The sequence below is a fragment of the Ixodes scapularis genome, unplaced genomic scaffold, assembly GCF_016920785.2.
Source record: "Ixodes scapularis isolate PalLabHiFi unplaced genomic scaffold, ASM1692078v2 PGA_scaffold2__306_contigs__length_199485367, whole genome shotgun sequence".
Lineage (NCBI taxonomy): Eukaryota > Metazoa > Arthropoda > Arachnida > Ixodida > Ixodidae > Ixodes > Ixodes scapularis.
This window is the reverse complement of record NW_024609857.1, coordinates 57,878,524-57,902,527: the sequence shown is the minus strand read 5'-3', so window position 1 is coordinate 57,902,527 and position 24,004 is coordinate 57,878,524. Positions and strand designations below refer to the sequence as shown.

At 45.5% G+C, this 24,004-nt stretch overlaps 1 protein-coding gene across 4 annotated transcripts in view; it reads right to left on the bottom strand.

Moving 5' to 3' along the window:
- LOC8025089 (cleavage and polyadenylation specificity factor subunit 1) overlaps positions 1-24,004 on the bottom strand; it is an 80,270-nt gene continuing 56,266 nt past the window's right edge. For 2 of the 4 annotated variants that reach the window (XM_042291877.1, XM_042291878.1), the window contains exons 23-36: positions 22,438-22,537; positions 21,927-22,016; positions 21,730-21,858; positions 20,012-20,164; positions 16,250-16,457; positions 15,006-15,235; positions 14,319-14,387; positions 12,107-12,190; positions 11,840-12,016; positions 10,038-10,104; positions 7,819-8,028; positions 3,399-3,528; positions 258-396; positions 1-140 (exon numbers count right to left, since the gene is read on the bottom strand). In XM_042291877.1, the coding sequence (XP_042147811.1) occupies positions 93-140; positions 258-396; positions 3,399-3,528; positions 7,819-8,028; positions 10,038-10,104; positions 11,840-12,016; positions 12,107-12,190; positions 14,319-14,387; positions 15,006-15,235; positions 16,250-16,457; positions 20,012-20,164; positions 21,730-21,858; positions 21,927-22,016; positions 22,438-22,537 (1,834 nt within the window). In that variant the 3' untranslated portion in view covers positions 1-92. Of the gene's footprint in view, positions 141-257; positions 397-3,398; positions 3,529-7,818; positions 8,029-10,037; positions 10,105-11,839; positions 12,191-14,318; positions 14,388-15,005; positions 15,236-16,249; positions 16,458-20,011; positions 20,165-21,729; positions 21,859-21,926; positions 22,017-22,437; positions 22,538-24,004 lie in introns of all 4 variants that reach the window. The other 2 variants (XM_042291876.1, XM_042291875.1) reach the window with 1 other exon arrangement.

The window sequence follows — 24,004 nt, the reverse complement described above, 5'->3', positions numbered from 1 at the left end:
TCACACATAACTTTTTAATGATCCACTTGATTCATGAGCCATGATCATGAGTATGTACATTAGCTTTGGTCAAAGCCGACGGCTTCGGAAGCTCAGAAGTGTGCAGTGTAGGTCTCAATCTCCAGCAGGTCATCCGTGATCTGGAAAATAAAATGTAAAGCTCCAACAATGAGAAAAAGTAGCCAAAGTCTCCAATTTCACTCAAATAAAATAATATTAGACAACCACAATGAGAAAATGCAAAGCGGAAACCTTACCTGAGTGACTGTGGTTCCTATTTTCTTTGAGAGCTCACTGCGCTCCATGAAGGACAAATGCATAAACTTCCAGATGAGTTCCCCATCCAGGATGTTCTTGTGGGGGTTCCCTAAAACCCGTCTCTGGGAATGGTACATCCTACAAGCAAACAAGGGTAGCATGTTTCACAGTAAAAACAGACACTACTAGTTGTTATATGCTAATGGCACAACAGAGACTCTTATCATTACTGTGCCCACCTGCCCTTTCCTCGCTCCTTCATATGGCCAACTTTCCGTTTTCCAAGCACAAAGTAGCTCGGCTAGCATTTAACCTTTTGCGGGACAACCTTTTCCAAATTTCCCAATGTAACGTTGGAATCAAGTGTTTCCTTTTATGAGCCAGGGTAGGTCTAAAAGCACGGAAGACATCAAGCCTAGATATGGCAATTTGACTATGATCTTCCATGCCATTACCCTTAAACAATGAGAAAGGAAGTAAATAACAAGAAAACAATTTAAAAAAGAATTGGCAGCAACCTTTAACTTTAAAGTTCTATAATACATGAAATGCAGTATTTAAAGGGACACTCTGGTGGAAAACGAAACCAAAATAAATGGCTGGTATCGCCTTAGTGGCACGAAATATGATCCCAGCCGTAATATTACGTCAAAGTGAAGTTGCGTATTCCACTAAACCAATCTTAAAGATGTGACCAGCTGCTCTTTAGAGGGCGGCAAGCGGATTAGCTTTTAGTCAAGGAACACTGGCACAGCACCCTTGTGACGTCACGTCGTGGTGGAGCTTCGGTTTATTGGTTGTACTGCATACCGCAGCACCCTCGTGACGTCACGTCGCGACCGTACGGCAAATGATCAGTGGTGCCATCCCTCTAGCAGGTAGTTTCAGTTTTGTCGTAGATGGCCAAAATCAGACTTTGAGCCGTAATATTTATAAAACCACATGCAATATTGAAACAAGAAATATACCTTGTAATTCAGGGACACTGCTTTAGCTAAAAACAGTTGCAATCCCAAATAATAATTAAAAAAAAAATATTGACCGGAGTTGCCCTTTCAGAAATATTAGTTCTTCAATTTGTTTATTTTATTTTAAATGAATCTGTGTATATAAGTCGCATGACGTCAGGTCACTCGACATCAAATTTCCTGCTAAATTTAGTGGTGAAACTGAATTTGCGTATAGGTCACGTGACATCCATTTCCCCACTAAATTTAGCGGGAAATGCACGAATGGAGAGACAGAATTTCGGGATTGGGGTGTAGCATTAAAAAGAATTTCAGGCTTTAAAGGGGCCCTGCAAGGACTTTGTTACTGGTTTTTAATTTGCACCGAACCTGAGCGCACTGAAAGTAGTAACTTAATCGAACTTTTCTTTTCTCAAACTTTGCTTTATTTTAAAAGTTATAGGCAAATTGAAATTACAAAAACAAGCAAAAAATAACCTCCTTCATTGCTTGAGTGGCCGTGAACTAGAGGAGGAGTAGTGAGCTCAGCGGGTGGTCAGGCTGCCACACTCCGTGTCGACGGCTTGAGAGGGCACCACTAAAGCATGTTCTGGCTAGGCTGTATGAAGCGGGCAGCCAAGGCGGCTCGCATTGCATTTGCTGCGCGATTAAACACTAGTTCGGCATGGCACTTCATTGGCCATAAATGACAGAAAACACGGGGTAAAGATCAGTTCAGAATGGGAGCCACGTCGCGCTGCCATACCGCCAAAAGGACCAATGGCAAGCCAAAGCTAATCGTTGAAGGCCTTGGGAACGCTCGGAACCAATCGGATCCTCCAGTCCATACGACCGCAGTGCCGCCGCGTACGTCCGGGACCTTTCTACGCTCGCCGTTCGTTGGTGCCTGATCCCACACCTTTCTAGTATGCGCCGCCTTTTCCACCGCTTGGTGGCAGGTATGTCGACGGGTCATTTCTTATTTCCGTACTTCTTAAACTGCATTTGTTTCTTTTCTGATCTAAAATAGTGAACACAAACTACTTTTATAAATAATTGAAACATTTTGCACCACTTATATCTTGTATTTCGACTAAAAAGAAGCTTTTAGCAGCTCTGTTCAGTGGTAAGCTCAGGACCAAAGACGTCACATATTGCGCGCTTTAGGCACCGCAGGTCGCCCTTGTAAGTGGAGGTTTTTGTGTCGTCCGGTTAAAATATGACGCACTGATATTTAGTTACTATTTTTGTGCCCGCTGGCTTGCCCGAACCCCAACAGACGTGGAAATCACAAAAAAGGTAGACGCTTAAATATGATTGCAGGGCCCCTTTAAAACAAATGAAAATAAAGAAGCTGAAAAACAATCAACAGGTTTGTATTGTATAAAGTCGCCGACCCTTTTTCCGGATTCCGATAATTCAAACTTGTTCGGTATTTCGGACCTAAAGGCGGAACCGTGACTTACGCCTTAGAAATAGTGCATATTCGTGACCAATGTTTCAGACAGTTTGAAGTCCGAAAGCTCGATTATTCAGACAAAATCATCGCGAGCCATAGAGAAGCGGCCATTTTGAATTCTATGTTGGCTGCAAATGGATCGGCTTGGTTTGGCAGCGCTACTTGAGTACTCCTGAGTCCTACCGCTAGGTGACGCTATGCTAACCCTTTTTTTCCATTTAGCTGGCCGTCATCATCATCATCATTATTATCAGTTTGCTTTGTTTTTCCATTCCTTCGCGTCACCAGCCGCCATTTTGCGCTCGTGGATTTGTACTCCTTATCTCGTTCGGACAGCACTGGCTTGGATGTCATGGCCCCATCTGTTGTTCTGCCACTGCGATGTATTGTTAAGAAGTGCAGAAAGTAGTACTCGACCATAACGCTAGAAAAGAATGCAGTGATTCTCAAGCTAACAGAACGTTGCCGAACCCAAACGGAGGCGTAACCTGAAACAAGGCACTATTTACGGCTTTTTTAAGCCCACTTGGAAGTAGTAAAGGCAAGTTTTTCAATCTGCTGATTTTTCGGACTGCTCTCTTATTCGGACGTTTTTTCGATCCCTGAGAAGTCCGAATGATCGGTCGGTGACTGTCATGACATTTACTGCATTGGAGTTTTCAGCTTATCTTCCCTGGCTGGAGTCCCAGAGGAAAGCACCGTCCTATTCCCAAAACTGGGAGGTGCCCACCCACCTGAAAGCCTTAGGGTTGAGGCCAGCATAGTGTGGCATGTTGGTGACCAGCACATTCTGCAACATGAGCAGCCTCCTATACGTCTTCTCCGGCACTGGCAGCACATAGCCCAGGCTTCCATCGAGTGTAGCTGGAAAAACAATGAGCAGAAAAAGGTTAAAAGAAGCCTAAATAATAAAGGGTACCTAGGAACCCAGGGTCTCCCGAAGTGCCTTCAAGGGTTCCCCAAATCCTTTCCTCAGCCATCTATGCCTTCAGATAAAGTGCTCTTTTAGCCTAAAGTGCTAAATATTTTAGCTACTGATCCTTAAACGTGTGCCAAGCAATGCCCAGTGTGCACATTATTGTTTTACGAGGTCTGTAGGCTTCCACGCAGCTTTAATGCATTAATGTCGAGACCAGGGAGGGGTTCCTTGGCTGTTAACGAATAGAAATAGCCTCTCCTCGAGATCGAAAAGTTTGAGGACTGCTGATGTGTACATAAGTTGCCTGTAATGTTGAAACCACAATCAATGTCCGTTGCACATCATACATGTGGAAATTGCCCCCAAGTTTGCTGGCTCTAATCTAGCCAATTAATTTTGCAGATGTTTGAGTCACACAGTCAGCGAGCTGGGAAAATCTTAAATAATTTACAGCCACACTCAATTTGTTTCATCTGCATCCAGTGTCAGATGAAGGCAAAATATGTGTTCAATTTTCAACACAACAGCAATATCGATGAACCCTTTATTTTCGCGGCCCCAATTTCTTGCAAACTGGGCGGCGAGGTCGTATTCTTGACCGTTAACTTTTGCAAATTCTAAAGACTGGAATTTGCCTCTCCAGACAATAGAAATATTCGCGCCCTGTAGAGGTGGTCCATTTTCGCTCGCTGCCGTATCGGCGTGTTGTTTTGAATAATCTTTTTATATTTCGCGGTGCGTGTTGAACCGCACTTTTCAGCCACAAGCGGAGATATATCTATCCCACTGTGAGCCGTTACCCTCAGAGCTTGCTCCTGACCCGGGGACGCCAGGGAACGCAAACCATCACAGGCACTCGGAGCTAGAAAGTGCTCCCGTCAAACGGCTGGCACGTGATTCCATATACTAAACTGAGCACCGTGGCCATATTTTGGGCTCGAACGACGTCATCCAAGCCATGTTCCAGTGGCTCGAGACGCTGGCTGGAGTAGCTCCGAGGGCAACTGAGGTTTGTGCGCCGGCATGCACGCAACCCCATCAGAATCCCCCGTGAAGTGGCTTTCCGATTCCCGGAATGCTGAGGGTGAATACCATGGGTCTTCCGCTACGCTTGCGGTCGCGAGACACATGTGCGCTGTGGCTGGCATGTTCTCAATTTATCTTTTTTTTTTTTAAGTACATAATGCTCGCACTCTGTGCTAAGACCATTTCCCTTGTTAGGCACGCGTTGATGATTCTCGCCCAGACAGTCTTGAATCGATAGACCTTCTCCAACTCATAAACAAACCAAAGCAAAAAAAAAAAATTGGTTTGCTCTTTATATTTATACAGCCTTGATGGAGATGCGCCTCAACGGATAATCGGTCTCTTAGCTGTAGATAAGAAATTTAGCCAGTGCGGTACAACCGCTAACCTGGGATTTTTAACGTGCATCACGCAGTAGTGATCACACGAACGCGTGCCGGTACGAAACTCATCCAGATCGAAACGGGCGGGGCAGCGGGGATCGAACCCAGGAGGTTCCCAGCGCAAGCTTTCGCTCCACGCTCCGAGCTGAGACGCGTTAGCCCACTCGGCCACTCCCTCCCCAACAAACCAGAGCTTGTTTCTTTTAATGTTTAAGCTTGAGTCGATTTGAGTTTTGTTAGTCCTAAGAGAGGATGGTGTTTTCTGCCCGATTGGTCGGGAGTGCATCGGGATCTGTACCCAATGAGATTGTAACTACAGCCGCCGACCGTTTTTTCGAACTTCGCAGGGACCGAAATAACATCCAAATAATAGAGCAGTCCGAAAAATCAGATTAGAAAACATTGGGTAGGTCATGGTTCCTCCTCTAGATCCAAAATATTGAGCGAATCTGAATTATTGTAGCCCGAAAAAATCGGTTGGTGACTGTAGACCCGGATTGGATGGGACAGGTTTCGGCGCACTGTCTTAACCCCTGAACGGATAGGGCACCGTTGAGTTTGAAAGGGCCCGAGTGGCCCAGTAGTTCTCTCCCGTGATTCACCGCGCTACTTCTGTTGTGTATAACAGGCCCTGCTCTGCGGCTTAGCCGCCATCCTCACTGTGCGCGGGAAAACGCTTGACGTCAATGCGTCCGTCTTTGTAACTGCTTAACTATGTAAGCTTTGCGCAGCAGTTACGTTCAGCTTTTAATATTTGTACTGTCTTCCTCTCATTGTTTTATGCAGCAATAAAATTTATTTTGGTTTGTTGTATTCAATACAATGTGAGCCTCTATGTCGATTAACTCTCTGCTGTCGGCCACAAGATGTCCAACTCCTCACAGCATCCGAACCCCATCTTCCCAATTACCCCTGGTCCCCAACGGTAAACACCCTCCAAGGTCTGGGACAAAAACAACCTGATGTCTACTCGCCCCCTAAAGCTTGCACATTTTCCAAGTCACGAAATTCGCGAAAATGAGGGACTCGCGAACATTAGGGGTTGTACAGGTTAAGGTGGTCTAGCAAATCATTATTTTGAAATTCCCTGACTTTTCCCAGTGATGATATTGGCCTAAGCCGTTTTGGAGCACCTTTCGGAGCAGCCAAAACAATGTATTGGAGCACCAAAAGTGGCCTTTGGAGCAGCCAAAACAGTATTTCGGAGCAACAAAAGTGGCTTTTGGAGCAGCTAAAACAGTGTTTCGAAGCAGGAAAAGTGGGTTTTGAAGCCGGATGTTTTTAGAAAATAAAAAAAAAATATTTGTTTCAGGTGCTGGACAAACGGACACTTTGCTCACCGCAATAAACAATTAGAGTCAAGTTAGAGTACATCGGAGTCTTTCAACATGTAACTGAAATGCCTATGACATGACACATTTTGCAATTCGTCAGTTCACTGCTGCTTTTCCAGGTTTCCCCTGACAATTTCAGGTGAAATTCCATGATCACTGTAGAGGCTGTTAAGTATATAAGATCATCACAAAACTAGGCATTAAGCATTGAGGATCATTTTGCACATGATTAATCCAACTTGCATTGTTCGAAATATTTGGGTTCGTCCACCACGGAAAAATGAGCACTTTCTTGCCGCCGACATCGTTAGAGAAGAGGCCCATTCCAGGAAATACAATGAAAACACGATGCTCAACCACACACATCAATAACCAAGTGGCAGCGTGGCGGCATGGCTGCCAGATGCACACTTTCGGCTTAAGGTTCGGATTAACTTGGGGTCTGCGACTTTCCAATTTGTTACTAAATCTAGTAGCTCTAACTGAATCTAGCCTAATGTCGCGCCCCTAATCTAATTCAATCCAATCCAAGGCTTGGACTGGATTCGTGGGCTCTTCCCTTTGCATCGGGTAGCATACTCCACATCGGGTGAGCAGAGCCCGTGCTCCGCTCTAAGCAGAATTTATTGCCTATTTTTCTGCCCCCAGGCCGTCGAGCCTTTGCTCAGGCAACTCGATGGCGTTTCCAGCTCATTTTCCAAGACAGGGCACACTTTTTGACAATATCCCAGATTTTTTCCGGTAATTAAAATTTCCCTAACAATTCCCAATTTTCTCGGTCGCTAGACACCCTGAGTTTATTTCATAATTCCCATAAATCAATCACAATGAGTCCTCGAGTTCCCAATTAGCTCATCAGTTCATAAAAGATATGTTACTCAAAAATGTAATAGCCATGAACATGAATATCTACAGCACTGCACACACTGGCTCATAGTCCATTACCAATAGCACACTGAAACCAACAGGGTTTTTATCACATAGCAATGGACACGGAACAAAAGAAAACATTGCAATGCTTGAGCAACATGCAAACTAATATGAAGAGCTAAAAACTTCAGACTGACCACAGCTTTAATCCTCCACGGTATATTGTTTCAGAACTCTCAGAAGGCGTAGGAACCTTTAAAATCACGGAGGTAGAAAGCTTTTGGAGGCGACATGACGTTACCAGAGGTGAAGGCGAGGGAGACTTCCGATTTGGAGGGACATGCCTCCAATGATGACCAAAACCGAACAAAACTAAAAGACCCTATTGGACGGAAGGACAGCTGATTTGGCGCCAGAAGCTGTTTTGGTCACCCTTGGAGACGTTCCCACCGACCACGACCTCTACTACCGGCTTCACTTGGGGTTTTGTCGTTTGGCTGGCTTGAGCCGGTATGTCATATCCTCTTCTTCCTACCTTCACGTTTAAAATGGCTACACGACTGGATGCTGCCACAGCATGTCGTTTCCTCGCGCGAAGTGACGTGCAAGACAGGGCCCTCACCGAGCATGGTGATGTGCCTGCCGTCCACGCTGGCTGCAAGGCGGCGGTCGTGCTTGGCCACTTCCCCCATGCGGCACTTGATGCGGAACATGGAGACCACGGGCGAGCCGATGTGAAAGTCCCCTCGCCGGAGGAGTCGCTGGCCCCCACAGCTCTCCCTCGACTCCGGCTGGTACATATACAGGATCATGTTGCGCTCAGAGTCCGTCACTGCATGAGTTGTGATACCACCAAAGTTGGAGAGCTGAGCAGGGCTTCCTGTGGGAGCTTTTATCTGTACACTGCGCAACACCGTTAGCACAAACACGACATCTGTGCTTTTTCAACGTAGGTGCCAAACACTACTGCTACTTTACTGCCAAGAATGAGTACTCTCCGCCACACTAGTAGTTTCAATTAGTACAGGCTTGTAATTCTAAGAAAAAAAAATAAAAAAAATCATGAGCCATTCCACTCTGTGAAGGTGGATGACCAGTGAAGCTGTTTAGCACACGACATAGACCTGACACAGAATTTTGAACAAAGGTACGAGCACATTTATTGTCTGGATCAGTGGTCATCATGACGAAAGGTACACACACACACCTATAGTTGTCTTCATCGGTGGTCATTATTTCGCGTGGACGACTATCGCCACTCTGAGGAGCCGGAGGAAACTAGACACGCACGACGAGACCACCACCCTGGGAGAGCCGAAGGAAAGGAAACCAGGCACACAAGTGCTGGGAACGACGACAAAGAGAGGGCCGTGCGAGCGTAGACATGGCCGATATGGGTTGTACAGCAGCAAATCTTTAAGAAACCTTTATTATCTACCTGAAAGTCTACTGATCTTAAAAATGGTGCCTATTGATAACTAATCTACAGAATAGACCTATTGCTAAATTACCCAAGCATCAAGAAGAATGCAGGGAATGGTGTTCCACGCGCCGCACATGCCAGTATCTGCCGCAGTAACTGTTCTGAAGCAAAAGCCTAAAACAAATGGCATCGTGCACGAGCGTTCGTCAATGCTTTATTTTGGTTATTTACTCTGAATCTTTTAAACGGCGAAGGTGTGCGCGTGCGGCGGTACAAGCATAGAGTTTCTGTTGACGCACATGAAGAATCCGCGGAACCCTAGCCATAAACAGCTTCGCTGTAAAAACAATACATGACAATTACCATATTTTCCGGGCTATAGTCCGCAAACGGTGTATAGTCTGCTAGGGCCCATTCAGGCCAATAAAAATAAAAGTTTTTGCTTAGATAGTCCACACCCGGTGCATAGTCTGCACGCCATGCATAGTCCACACCTGGTGCTAAGTTGAAAGGAATATCTTCTCATACACGGCACACCTTGACAGATGTCTGCTTTCTTAGCTCACAAAGAAGCTTGTATTATACATAAATCATCACTAACATACCTTTTCATTCACAAATTCCATCACGCCTCGTCACAATGAACAATCTTGAAAAACAAAATTCCCGTATGGTCCGCACGCATAAATAGTGAGCACAGCCAGAAATTTCACCTTTTAAACATGTAATGCATAGTCTCTAGACTATAGCTTGGAAAATGAGGTACTTGTTTGTGTTGTACAGCACAGCCCTGAACAAATTAATGTTATAGCAACGTTCATAAAAAAATTATCCAGCTTAGTACAAAGCTTTTCGTGATGACTACCGATATGTAACAAATGAGTTTTCCATAACAGACAAAGTAACAAATGCACTTTTCTTGCTTTGACAATTCCTACAAATTATACCTCAAATAGTTACTGGTCTTTATCCTTGCAGCTTACTATGAACAACTAAAATATATGCATATCATCCGAAGTCACTGTAAGTGCTCTGCGGAGTCCTCGTTATCCATCCCCGTTGATATGCCTGCAGTTAACATCGCTTACATTCTAAATTAGTCACACTCAATCTTATTTTTGATGGGGTTTTATGGCAAACCACATATTTCAGTGTATATTGTACCACCAGATCCCTTTTATAATGCCAAAGGAAACTAATGTAAGGATGCATAAAATGACTTAAATTTGAGAAATAGGAGATTTCTTGCCTGCTTGGACAAGGGTTACAAAATGCCATCAGCATCACAGGGGAACTCAGTCCAAGAAACAATCAGTAAAGAAATGAGAGGGTAAACAGAAGAGGCACCTTAATACTAACAGTACACATCTCATCGTCCGAAAAGCAAAATGCCGAAGGTTTAGAGATGTTGCACTTACCTAAGAAGCTCATCTGGGAGTTATCAATGAAGAACTCAACGGCAAAAACCTCTAAGGGCCGAACATCCTAAAAAGGAAAGAACACACTCCGCTGTAACGACTTCTATTTTGTGGCAGTTTAACTTTCATAATAAACAACATAAAAAATTGAGAAGAATTGGTTATGCAAAATATATCACAAACACATGAAATTTATACAGTAAACTTTCATTAGTTCGACCTTGGTTAGTTCGACTTTTCGTTTAATTCGATCATGTTCAAAAGTCCCGGCGAGTGCCCATACATTTCTATGGAAGGAAAAGTTTGATAGTTCGAACTCAGGAAGACTTCGCATTGAATAATTCGTCCCGAGCGAATGCGCGCGGGCTCGCATTGCACGGCACCACGGCAGGAAAAACCACCAACGTACGGCGAAACACGGGCCCTTTGCTGCAAAGCCGAACATGCGCAAATATGCATCTGCTCCTCTACGCCGTCGAGATGGACTGTAGCAAATGACACAAGTCAGCGCAACCAATCTGGCGTAGAGTAGCACGGAGAACATATAGCACGTGGTCGTGGTCGGGCGTAGACAGAGCGCGCTCTCAAAGCGCTTTTCTGTAGCATCGTGTGCGGTCCATCTTGCACGCCAAAAAACGCAAAATCTCATTTCCTTTTTTTTTTTTTTTTCTTTTCTGTCGCTGACGGCTTGGTTGCTCAACGACAAAGTCGGCTCATAAAGCTCTCTCAGCGCGCGCGCTCTCAAAGCGCTTTTCTGTAGCATCGTGTGCGGTCCACCTTGTGCGCCAGAAAACGCAAGTTCTCATTTCCTTTTTTTTTCTTTGGCGTCGACAATCTGGCTGCTCAACGCCAAAATCGACACGTAAAATTTTTTTTTTTTTTTTTTTGTAGTGCGCGATTTTTGGGGACGTGACGTTTAGTTACGTTGCTCTACGGAGCCTGCTTTTGGACGCAGACGGCAGCAGACCATCCGAGAGTACTTGGACAATAAAAGGAAATTTAGTTTTAAGTGTTGTTCTGTCCTTTTTTAATTCAATCATTCGGATAATTCAACCAAAATTCAAGGTCCCGTCGAGGTCGAATTAACAACAGTCTGCAGTAGTACCAATTTACGCCCAACCGTGAGCAAATTTACCGGCTCCTAAAAAGCCTCATTCTGTTGCTCTTCAAAGGGCAACAGAGCATGTTGGAGCTGCATTCCTTACAGGTAACGTGGAGCTGGATTCCTTACAAGTAACTTGTTGGCTAACCTGAAACTGCATTCCTTAGAGATACTTAACGAGCATTGGCTACCCTGCTCCTACTGTTATATATGATTGAGACCGACACAATTAATAAATTTATACAATTCATAGTAATATAAATAAATCATGAATAATAATGATTATTAATATTATTTGGAAGTGCCCAATATCAAAAATCAAATCAAATTTGGGGGTTTTACGTGCCAAACCTACGACGGGCATCTGGCACGCCCCAGCGGAGGACTGAGGATTAATTTGGACCACCTGGGGATCTTTTGACGTGCAACCGAAAGCTCGGTTACACGGCGCCTTCTCCGCAATAAGCCTCCGTCATATTGCGGGCACGAAGTGCCCAATATGACCACAGTGATCAATTTAAGTAAAACAACAGCTCTCTCGTCACTTGCAAGACAAAAGTCACCAGTTTTGTCAAGAACTATCATGAAGATGCCAAAGCTATTGCCCTGTTGCATTTTGTACTTTCTTTTCAAACCTTTGTTTCATCATAAAAAATGGAAATGACGAAACAACAAACAAATAATTGTCAGATCCACCAACCCTGCTGACAAGAGAGAGGGTTCTGGATGCCTCCTGGTAGCGGAGCAGCGACACCGACTTGAAGACGTCGCCCACGAGAATCAGGTTCTTGACCGTCACCACTGAGTGGATGTAGATCTGAGTGTCGATGAATGCCACTCCCACCAGGCCGTTGTCCTTGAGCTGCCAGATGTACATCTGCAAGAGAAACACGCAACCATAATATAAAAGTGAAGGCCTCCACAGATGCTGAGTGTGAAAGCAGAGTGTGAGTCGCTTCCGTCCTACCTTTTGCCCTATGGCACTCAGGAGGAACCCGACGACTTGAGAGAGCGCCGTCACGGGTCCTTTCTGCTCTTTGCTGTAAACGATCTGAAAACAGGGGAGAGCTTATTCTTGCAACAACGAAATACGTCCAAAAAACATGCTGATTAAAAATGACGTGAAATTAAAAAATTGTACCATGGTACTACTGTAATCCGAGAGCACATGCCATGAATTAAAATGCAGCAAGAGCTAGACCAAGAACACAAACACACCATAGTGGAACTGCACATTCCACCATTCTTTCAATTGGAATGCAGTTAAAACTCAATTTTACAAAGCCCGATTTGACGAAATCCATGATTAAACAAACAAATTCTCATTCCTACACAAATTCCTATGGGGTTCAATGCTTCTACAAACTCGAAATAAATGAATATATCTGACCGTCAACTCAATCTAACAAAGCATTTCTGGAAAAAAGATTAATGTAAAAAGGGGTGGTTTCATGTACGTATATTTCATTTAGAATGACTCAAAGTTTGTTGTTGGCATGCCAGCAATAAAATCGCACGACCCTAGTCTCGTTTTTAAAGAAAAGAAAAAAGCTCGGCACTCTGGGCTTTCAATCAATTATACCAAATTTCGGCGTGGCGCTAGCTGTTTCGTGGTGTTTTAGAAAGCCTAGATTACAGAGAGTTTGCAACTGCTCAATCGGGGTCACCTGGTTTATGGGCCGCATTTGCAATACGAACTGCGAGATGGCAAAAGCGTTCATCGTCTGCAAGCCTCTCCACCTTTCCGCCTATTTTTTTTCCTCCTCGCCACACGACAATGCAGCACATGTGCGCTTACGACCAATCTCTGCAGGAGGTGTCCACCGTTAGGTTGCAAATACTCCCCATGGTTTGAGGTGGACCCTCTCTTCAATCTAGGCTCGTTATGGTGTTTCATTTATGTCCCATGCAACAGATGGCATTGGTGGAGTTTGTCAGTCTTGAAGGTGAATATCTCGGCAGACGTCTGCCAGGTCGGGTTAAATGTTATAAATAAATAAATAAAGGGCAAACGCCAACCAATCCCAAAAGATGTAGGGTCCCAACGTTTCGGTGCCGCCTCGGCACCTTCTTCAGGGGGGCTATTTAAAAGAGAAGCAGCTTCTTTCTTTTCTTCTGCGGTAAATGTACGGCAGTATCTTAGTTTTTTTACGGTGGTTAGTTTTCAAACCAGGTGCGATACCTTTGTTTTCTTCAAAGTTGGTTATTTACAAACGAGGAACAGCATCTTCGTTTTCCTTGTCAATCGTTTGGTACTGGTTCAGTTACATTTGGTAATGTTAGGCCTAACGATGAGCGCAGCAGGTATGATCAACAGGGCATTGCCCAGACAAGTGTTCAGCTGTCGCACCTCCAGGGCAAGCTTTCTATTTGACACTCCTGTGTCGTGCAATCTTAGAGCGAGCATGCACAACCAACGCATGACGAAATACAATGAGTGCATGTTGGATTCTAGCTATCAGAAAGAGATGACAATGTTTGCTTGTCCTGTGAGTAAATTCAGTGTCGCCGTAAAATGAAGCCCCGAAAAAAAGAAACGCTCACCCTTAAGACAATGCAAAAATCATTCGTGTTTGGAACGAAAGGGGCACTCTTTTCGCATTTCTGGTTGAAGTTGGGGCTTCACATTGAAGCTAGCCGGGGCTCGCACTTTAATGCGATTCCCGACTGGCTCTCGCAGTTTGCTGATAAAAACACACGGATTGCGGTGTTAAAAAATAATTGAGCAGTTCTGTGTTAATCCACAGTAGTCCAGCTGCAACACGTCACGGCAAATTCGTTGGGCATCAGCGTCGGCCATAACAGCTATCGCTGTAAAACAACAACTTAATTTGTTTCTCTAAGCGGTGTGAGTCATCTTCACAAACTAAAGTCATATCTGCATAAATAACATTTTCGACGTGCAAGCGCCGTGGGAACGCGGTATCGCACTAGCTCTCTGGATGCCATTACATTAAAGCTAGGCTTTAATGACCGACAAACGCCATTTTTGATCATTGAGCGACAAACGCCATTTTTGCTTTTACAAAGTAATTTTCAGCTCCCCTTAGCTTTGTTAGACTGAGTTTTAACTAGTACTACAACCAGCCCACAAGTTTCACTAGTGAATGTTCAAGTGTGATGAAATGTCTCCCAAGAGAAGAGAGAGCTCATTCAATATCCTTTCCTAATGCACCAACCTTGATTTTGTTCTTGGTCAATGGTTGCCCCGGCTCTGGAACAACGTCAATGATATCCAGGATGGTGATCTGGAGTCAGAGGCACACTTGATCAGAACATGAAAGTAAAATTACTGCTACTTACAGCACAAGGGTACACCTTATAAAAAAAACAATGGCATAGGTAAAAGCTGCAGTGATCCTCACAAAGTGCAAAGTCATTTTTTTAGATTTCCACCCCAATGTAAAGGATATCATAAAATGCCTTTCTGCAAGGTCATCTGTAAACCTGGAGGAACTCATTATGCCCCTCGTGTACGAAACTAGTTCTCGATTATTCTAGAGGTTGTCACTATATTTGTCACGTAGACATCTAAAATAAAAATAACCGTCGTACAAAATTTAGAAGAGTCTCCCTAGACAATTAGTGATTGTAACCAGTTATTGCCCATAGACACAGTTAGCGACTTCAGCCAACCGAGTGTCATCAAACATTCAATATGTGCAGCTGTCCAGTGAGGGTTCCAGTTAGTACCAATTTGCTGCTGTGACAGGATTCCAGAGTGTGCGACAGATAGATCATGAGCCCAAGAACCGAGGGCCAGAAACAAAGTGCTTTGAGATGCCAATAGACCAACTTCGGTAGTCTCCTGGCGAGGACCAGTGAAGGAACGGAGAAACGACGCAAGCACAAGCGGAGTGCCCCACCCGTCCCCTGCTGGTGACGTCCTCCCCGTAGCAGTAGTTGGTGCCCAGGGCCAGGTATCCCTTCATGCCCGTGCTGGTGCCCTCCGAGGACAGCATCACATTCTTGATACAGGTCAGGTGCTCCCATTCGTCCAGGTCCACCCGGGTGTTGGGGATCGTCTCCCAGCTCACGGGGGACAGCAGCTGCAGCGAAAACTTGTCCATCGTCGGGAAGATGTACCTCGAGTCGGCTACAAATGGAAGTGGAGATATGGCCGTCACAAAAAGTGGGGGGCACAAAAAATCTGCAGCTTTTTGCCGCAGTGCGAAAAAGTGACCGCGATGGCTGTTGTTGCACATAGTAACACCCACTTTTATGTGTATCCACTCTTTGTTTACTCAATCACACACAACACAGCTTGGTCACTGAAGTATGTAGGAAAGGGGACACACTGAACAATGAGACAACGATCCTGCTCAAGTCTAAATCGAGACAGGTACTGTTACGAGTAATGGGTTGCTTTAAATCTGATGGCACACGCAAACAGAGTTGTACAGTGAGAAATGTGTGACGGTGTCCTCTGCCAACCACAGAAGACACTGTCACCTGGCAAGAGCCAAGTGCACGCACTTTGTCCGATTTCGTAAGGCAACGCATGTGCGCACGAAACGGCGTTATCCGCCAGGCACGACGCCAACGCCACAAACAGAGCTGGGAAGTTCCTATAATAGCTGTCGGCGTGAAACTATCTGGCACCTCAAGCTCTGCCATCCAGTCAAAGATTTGTGACATTCACTACGGCCACCCACAGGATGAGAACGCATGGAATCTGTTTCGGACGTCCGGCCTCCAGCGCACGCTTGAAGCTTACGAGACGCCTAAGTGTCATCGAAGGTCCTAGAAGACCTGCCTGCTGTTCTTATCCTGTCAGTAAGCATAGTTTCGTTTCACTTCTGTGTATCGTAAAGAACAATGCATCAATGCCCCTGACCACAGGGTCAGCCTTTGGGCAGTGCTGGTCAAATATAGCTAAAATAATTATCGAACAGTATACTGCCACAGCATGCATGCGAGAGATGGGAGTCGACACCAATACAATTATTAATTTTCTGCATGAAAAGAAACCACACTGTGCCGACTCGCTGGAGGAACCGAAAGGACAAGATGGGGGGAAATATGGGGACAGTGGCTGACGTCCTGGAAGACACTCTTCAAATTATCCCTTGCAAAACAACTTGACGGAGGAAAGGGGGCTCCCACTGACCCCTCTCGAGTAGTTCGTACTCCTTCTCATCCCCAGTGAAGCGCACCAGCTGGTTGCAGGGGTCCGGCTGACTGGTGACCACGCAGTACGTCTTGCTGTCCACGTGGTAGTTGACGAAGTGGGGCGTGCACCGCAGCGGGACCTTGCGCACGGGCCACGGGGCATCGTACGTCAGGTGGGTGGGCAGGGTGCTGATGCGCAGCTCCCCCTGGTGGAAAAAAAAACCAGCAACGTCAAAGGTCGTGGGACGGCCGATGGTGGCCGGTCGGAGGGCATAAGCTTCTTAAGTTATGCTTAGAAATTATAGCAAATTAAAGCCCAAAAATGGCAATAAAAGCCATTATTGCCATTATTGCCAATAATGGCAATAAAATGGTGGAGTTGCTGCGCTAAAGTTTGCTTTAGCGCAGCAACTCCACCACGATGCAGTTGGAGCAAAAATGGCAATAAAACATTCGGTATACAATTAGCAGTTTTCGTACCATCTTTCTTGTGCCTTTCATATGCTAGCAGTGGCTTAGAGACATATTATAAAGAACAGATGAAAGTTCTTTCCAGGGGGATATGTAAGCAACAGAACCTTTCATTCAAGCATTGTTTGCTCCTACTTGGTCTGCACGAGCATGATATACCCTTTGCAGGGTAAAATTGTGATATTTTGTGAATCACTTCTGTAGGGATTCGCTTGAGGATTTGATCGTTTCCTGGAAAGTGAGGTGGTCGACTTTCAACCGTTCGGATGGGGGCACCTCGACAGCTCGCCCCAGGATAGGGGGATGAGCAGCTTGAGCCCTTTTTAATCTTTGGCCCGGGAAGGGGACAGAAATTCTTGCCTGTCGCCGCGAGGTGGTGGCGCCCTCCCCGAATTTGTCGTCACGGCACGTTTCCAGTCGGCTCGTCCAGTCGGGAGACTGCTACAATGGGGTTTTGGCTATAAGGGGCACCAGTCTCGGTCCACTTGGACTCCATTTCGCTTTACTCGCTGGCTTCGAAGGACACGGCGCAGATTTGTTCTGACGCCGCGAAGTGGGGGGAGTTTTATCCGTAAAGTATCGCCCCGATAGGAGAGTTTCCCAAGGCGTTTAGCATTGTTTTTCTTAGAAAAAAGAAAGGACTGAGTTCTGCGGCTTCCCTGTGATTGGGGGAGGACCCGCTGGCATTGGGGCCAATAGAATTTTATAATTGTCCTAATTGGACAGGCCCTGTGTCAGCGGGAAGTTTTCTCGACCGCGCTGGCGAGAAAACGTTGAGTTTGAAAAAGCCCGTGCGTGGAGCAAGTTAGTATCTCTCGCGGTCCGCCGGTCCGTGTAGCTTTGTCGCGAGCGACAAGCAGTTTCTTTGAGCCTCACCGTGCGCGGTGGGCACTCTGTGTTGAGGTGCGTTTTTTTTGTCTTTCTACTGCTGTGAGTGCGGTAGAGTTTTGTAATTAAGTTTGCTGTCGTCATTTTAATATATTTGTTTTTATCAATCATTGCTCTCGACTTTGAGCGTCATTCCCCGAGGCTTCCCCACCAACAACCAGCAGCAAAGTGACTACCCAGCGCAGCAGGCAGTCCACAATCGTCTGGCCCTGACCTAAAACTTCTAGGAAGGACCGGGGCAAAACAACCTGACCCTCAGGGAGGGCATTCTTTACTACTTCCATTGCAATACAAGCCTCTGCATTATAAAAAATATGTATGCCAAATTGCTCGGCAATTGTGTTGCATACAAGAAAACATTCGGGCTTAATCGCTCAGTGGTTACACTTGAGAGCCAAGCACGTTGATGGTAGTCCATATAGTGTGGGATTAGTCTCTAGTGCTCAAACTCAGAGGTCTAACATCGTTGCTCACGGTGTTCATCACTGAGGTACCGTGCAGCTAAACACCTATGTTTACGGCGCTCTTCGTGAGATAACTTATTGCGTACCACACCCACTTATAGCAGTTCCTGGAATGTTACAATACCACTAATCACTCCTCCGTCAGTACAACCTCACTCAATCACGTGAACACCTCCTTCTCACACACCTCTAGCCATGTGATCTCCTACCGTTAGAGCGTCGAGCTTTCTCCATTGGTGCGCAGGTGGTCAAACTCCTCCTCACCCACCTCTAACCACGTGACCTCCCACGTTAGCCAATCAGCATCGAGCTTCCTTTGTCCCTTCTCTCCCCTGGTCAACCGATCAGCGCTGAGCTTCGCAGTCGCTTCACTTTCTGGGCTCAACGCTCAGCAACTAGCCAAAGAATGTTTCACATTAAAAATATACTAGTTGAAAGTTCTGGCATAGAGGCGAAAGTTATGAAAAACATTTACTTTTATTGCTTTCACAAAATTGTGAGACTCACATGTAAATTTTTTTTATGGCTCAGACAATTAAAAAGCAATTTTTCGCCATGCCTTTTTGGAGAAGGCAGGTGACTCAACCAATAGGTGTGCAACAGCAATGATTAATGGCGAGTTCGTTTCACGGCACTCGTGCCCACGCGTGGCCACTCGCAGCGTGGAACGGGTTTGTTTCGGCCGGCGCTCCACAAGTGGTTGCACTCTCAGAGTTCATTTCAGCGCTGACACCCCACGCGTGCAAGCACTCGCTGCACCGAGGAAATCGGGAGTGCGCCAAAATGCAATCCCGTCATGCCTTGCTCCGGAGGGGCCGGCGAAGAGCGGGAGCAGACGACGAGGGTTCGTCTGCTACAATGTGTCGCGGAACCGAAAGAAAAAAAAGCAGATTTTCTGATTGAAATCGCGTCGAGCGGGCAACGAAATCAAGCGCGAGCTTGAATAGTGAGCGTCTGCTATTTCACGAAGGAAGCAATTGACAACCCGTGATATATTTGCAGGTTTTAAATCGCTCTGTTGCCGTAAAAACACTGAAATATACCAGTGTGTAAAGAAATGCTCAGAACAAACGCAACAGCGGCCCCCGAGATGTCTATCACCATCTATGTGCGGGTGAAAAATTTAACATTTGTCGATAAAACTCCCCCAGCAGGAACCTCTGACTGCCCAATAAGCATCAGAGAAAGCTAAAGATGGTGACTTTACCCGAGGATTGGGCAACATCATGTTTAACATTTACCTATGCAGCTAACTTGCCCCGTCGTATTTTGTTCGAGAAAGCTCTCGTTCTCAACGCCCTCACCAAGGCTAATATCTAATCCACCTATAATGACGATCCAAATCGAAAGACCCAGTTTTGCTGGATATTCCAACAGGCTAGTTTTAAGCTGTACCCTTTCAGTGGTTCACGCATAATACCATGCTCAAACGGATCAAGCTTCTGTCGGACAGCATCATCAGTTTTCTTCGGTGTAAACGGTTATAAGGATTGAAAGATCGCAACCAGCTGCTTTGTAGACAGCTGGTTGCGGACATTTACGCCGTCTGTAACTATCTCTACGGCAGCCGAGCTGCTTGAAGACATCGCAACTATAAACTACAGGTTGCAGTTGCCAACGTTTGTAGATAAACGTTGGTAGCAACTGCATTCTCGCATTCCCCCACATCACGGAACAGAAAGGCGCTAGTTTCGGTTTGAAGTCGGTACCTTTTCTACAACATAGATGGCGGCAGCGTCAGTCTTCTGCACTCGGTGCATTTGGCGAGTTCGTTTGAGTCCAGTTTTCCGTGCAACACTCTGTGAGTGCGATGAATTCTGGGAGAGAACTCGAACGGTGCCAGTGCGTGTGAAACGAACTCGCTATAAGAGTCACTCTTCAAACGTGAGACTTAGTTGTAAACTCATACTAGAGTAAAAATCCTTTTACATTCATACCTGCTTATTGAAGTGAAGAAACCCCTTGGGACAGTTGACATTGTGGAATGGAGCAAAGCAGTAGACCGGGCCGTCCACAAACATGGGGTGATAGCGAAGCTCCCCTCGAGAGCTCATGAACAGCCAATGAGGGCGATGTCCACAGAGAAACACCTAAAAAAAGAAAAAAAATGAATGGCCTCTTATTGTTCAACCCTGACAACCACACTGCAAACAAATCCCTGTTCTACAAGCAGCAGCATACAAAACTGGATCGGTTTGGCATTTCACAAAGAAAGTCTAAATGCATAGCATTTAGAACGCCACTACTCAGGTCAGCCTGCAACCAATCAGTTGCGCACGTAACGCAGAGCACAGAAAAAGAATCTAGGGCCCCTCCACTTCACGTGCGGATAGAGAACCAGCGAAGCTGTTCTTTTTACGTTGTCTAAGATGATGCCTAGAGGACGACGTCTAGGACAACCTCAAGGACACATCTCGGACGACCTCAAGGACCACCTTTAGGATGACGCCTAGAGAAATTCAGCCTTTCCACTCTGGTTTTCACCAGAGTGGAAAGGCTGGAAAGGTTGCCGCCATCTATGAGCGACATGCGGCACCCAGACAACTGGCAAGCTGGTTGTCTGGTTGCCGCCGTCGCTCATAGATGGCAGTCGCTGTCTGAAGTTTTGTGTCGACATTTGCTTTTCCATAGACACGATACTCGGGAAACTAGCCCTTAACAGCTCCGCTGTAATTGTCCACGAACTGGCACTTGAATTGCCGGTTTGCTACTGTGTCATGGCAACTGGCCTCCTGTCACTGTGGGGCCCGATGCCCTCGTTTTTCAGCTATGTCCTTTGCTCCTCCATTTTCACCTTGTTGCACCAGTTATTGTTGGGTGCAAACAAAGCCTGACAGAAAGGCCGCAAGCAACAACTTTAACTGAAGTCCGCTCTGTTGCCGCCAGATGCACACTGAAGAAGGTCCCTACTTAAAAAGCAGTCGCCGATTGTACATAATGCACACTCCGCACTGGACACTCCGTCGGGGTTAGCTATACACCTGGCTCAGGCACGAAAGTGCTAAGAACTAGCCTTATAAAAATCGGTTGCATGTTTGGTCATTCTGCCAAATGCATTTAAGGTAGCTTTATAGGGTGAGTGGTGCTTTTAATTCGGATGGTGCCTAGGGCAGGATGACCCCTAGTCTTTTAATGCTCGGGGTGGGTGGTACTGTTCGTTCAGGTGGTGCCTAGACAGGGTTTTGTTTGAAAACAGATTACGTCACATCATTCTTTGCGACGCTGCATGCGCTTCCCTTCAGCTCCACCCGGACACCAAAGCCTTTGCGTTGAATTTTCTAGGTCACCAAGAGAGGGTAAGCGCGCTTTCCTGCCCTTTGCAGCCCTCCTTGTTCCATGCACTCTTCCTACACCACCTGTTTCGGCTCCTCTCTTTCTTGCCCTTTCCACCCCTCAATCCTCTGCATGCTTTCTCACATAACCTACTTCTGCTCCTCCCGTTCCTGCATGCTGGGTCCGTAGCTCGGTGAGCAGCACACTCCGCTTCCACGCCGGTGACTGAGGTTCAATCCATGGAACCAGTCACCTTTACTTTCAAGATTGTTTAGCGGTTACGGACTGACCAACTTACACGTTTCGTGCTTACGTGATTCCTGAGGTTGGTGAACTCTACAAAGTTACCGCTTTAATATGCAATTAAAACAGAAGACCTCACCCCCGAGTAGCCGGAGATGTCAGAAAACGGCTGCAGCCAGAGGCGACTCTGGAATGCCTTCTCTTCCTCTTCGTTCTCTGGCTTCTGGGTCTTGTACTTGCGGGAGCGCAGGATGATGTCGTGGTTGAGCTACAAGCAAGGTAAGAGTCCCACAATTAAGCAGCCCGACACAAACTAGGGCATTCAACTAGGCTCACTTTTTTGAAGCGAAGTTTAAGGTGTCCTTCCCTCTGCGTCTCGTAGAAAGGGAATGCCTCGTAGATGAGCAAGTCTTCGTCCACCCTGGCCTGAAGAAAAACAAAGGGTCATTCAGAACTTGAAAGGGGAGCTACCGTAGTTACTTATAAATATGTCGACGCTTTATGAACGAAGCCTGGGTATACGATTTCTAACCGAGCGCGTGAAGAGCCAATCATCGCGATTTTGTAAAGCAGACCAGCGAATGAAGAGGCAATAATAATGTCTAGACTCTAGATAGCGATTTCAGCCGACATCTTAACCATGGGAATGCCATGCCCATAATCCCAGTTAATTAAGGTCGCTTCTTTTAGTCTCAACATCATCTCCTTTGTTGCCATTCAATGGACACAATCATTAGTTCCAGTGATTGGCTTCCACATGTGCTGTAGGAAAGTAGACATGCCAGCTTTGTTCACAAAAAGGTAGGCCTATTTTTCAGTGGATCCGGCAACAGCGTCATATTCTCACCAGCAGCAGTGGACGTGACTGCCTGACACCCAGTCCAACCATCAAAATCTCGTGGACAACTGGCATACATTCATGGGACATGTCAGACAGCTTTTCAGACCTGAAAGACAGCAGCCAGTAAGCAAGGTTAAAGAAAATGATGGACTTTAACATGCATATCAGGCGTAGCCATGCGATAGCATGTGGAGTTGGATGATTTAACGCTACGTAACATGTAAAATTGTGCCATCTTCGGTATTAACAAAACAATCCAATTCCCTTCTCACCAAAATCTTTTACAGACAATCGTTTTTTATAAATTAGAGTCCAGTTACTTGTAATACGAGACTTTCTTTTACTAACTGTTAGTTCTAACGCAGTTTTTGAGGTTATGTCATTTCTTGCAGGCTTCAAATGTAGATATCATCATAATAACAGAGCCAAACTCAGCAAGAGTTCAAAATATTGTTCAGTAAGAACATTTTACCACTTTTTTTTATTATGTACAGATTCAATATTCTATTCAATTTAGTATCAGTCAGTTTTTTGCACTATGTCGAGACCAATTATAAAACTAGGGCTCCGTGTTTTCGGAGTTTATTTTTTGTGAAATTCGGAGGGTGTTTTTCAGAGTTCATTTTTTAGCAAAAATTTGCTGTTTATCGGAGTTTATTTTTCGTAAATCCCCAATTCTCCGAAATTCTGAGATTAATTTCGCAGCGTTTCCTATTAAAAAATAATAAATAAGAACCGGATGCAAACATATGCCAGATAAAAAATAAAACGCGCTTGTATCAATTAATATTTCTTCACTTGAATTTGGCATTGGTGTCATTGGCAATACTAATTTGTCCCACGACAAAAGTCGCACACAAGTGTGGCTTCGATAAACGTCGATACCTTAAAATCAATAAACTGCCGGAGGTAGCCACAAGGAAGCTCGGAGTCATCCCATCAATCTATCCCGCGGCAGTGCGAGCTGTAGTGGTTAAGGATGTAATAGAGAAGTTTCAACTGCCCCTTTTCCCTGTTTTATACAATCTCTATGGTCCATAGCTTCCACTGTTACCCCTAGAAACATACCCTCTCCTTTCTCTAAATCCCAAATCCCATGGCCCAAACTGGAAACCAAAAAAGTGGCTTTTGTCGTGACACGAATGGTACGATGACCTGTTTTCGTGAGCCAACCTTGACGAGACAAGCAGTAAGACGCCCTTTTGACAACGGTCTTAGGCTTGAAAGATAATCATGGTACCATTTCCCTGGGATCATTGATCCTGCACTGCTCAAATTGTTTTTTGTTTTGTTTTTTTGCTGGGGGGGGGGGGGGGGGGGGGGGTGGCGGCATGGGCACATAACAATTTGGAGTTTATCGGATAAATTTGAATTGACAAAAATTTTACCGGCCAATGTTTTTTGGAGCTTTTCGGATTTATCCAAAAACACAAAGCCCTAGTCATAACGAAATAGCGGCTACAGAAAACCGACTACGATTTTCTATTCCCGTTTGCACGTTTTCGATCCGTTTGTGTCTTTTTTTTAGCGAAAGAAATTGAGCGGTTCGCGCAGATAAGTGAAGAGAAATTTC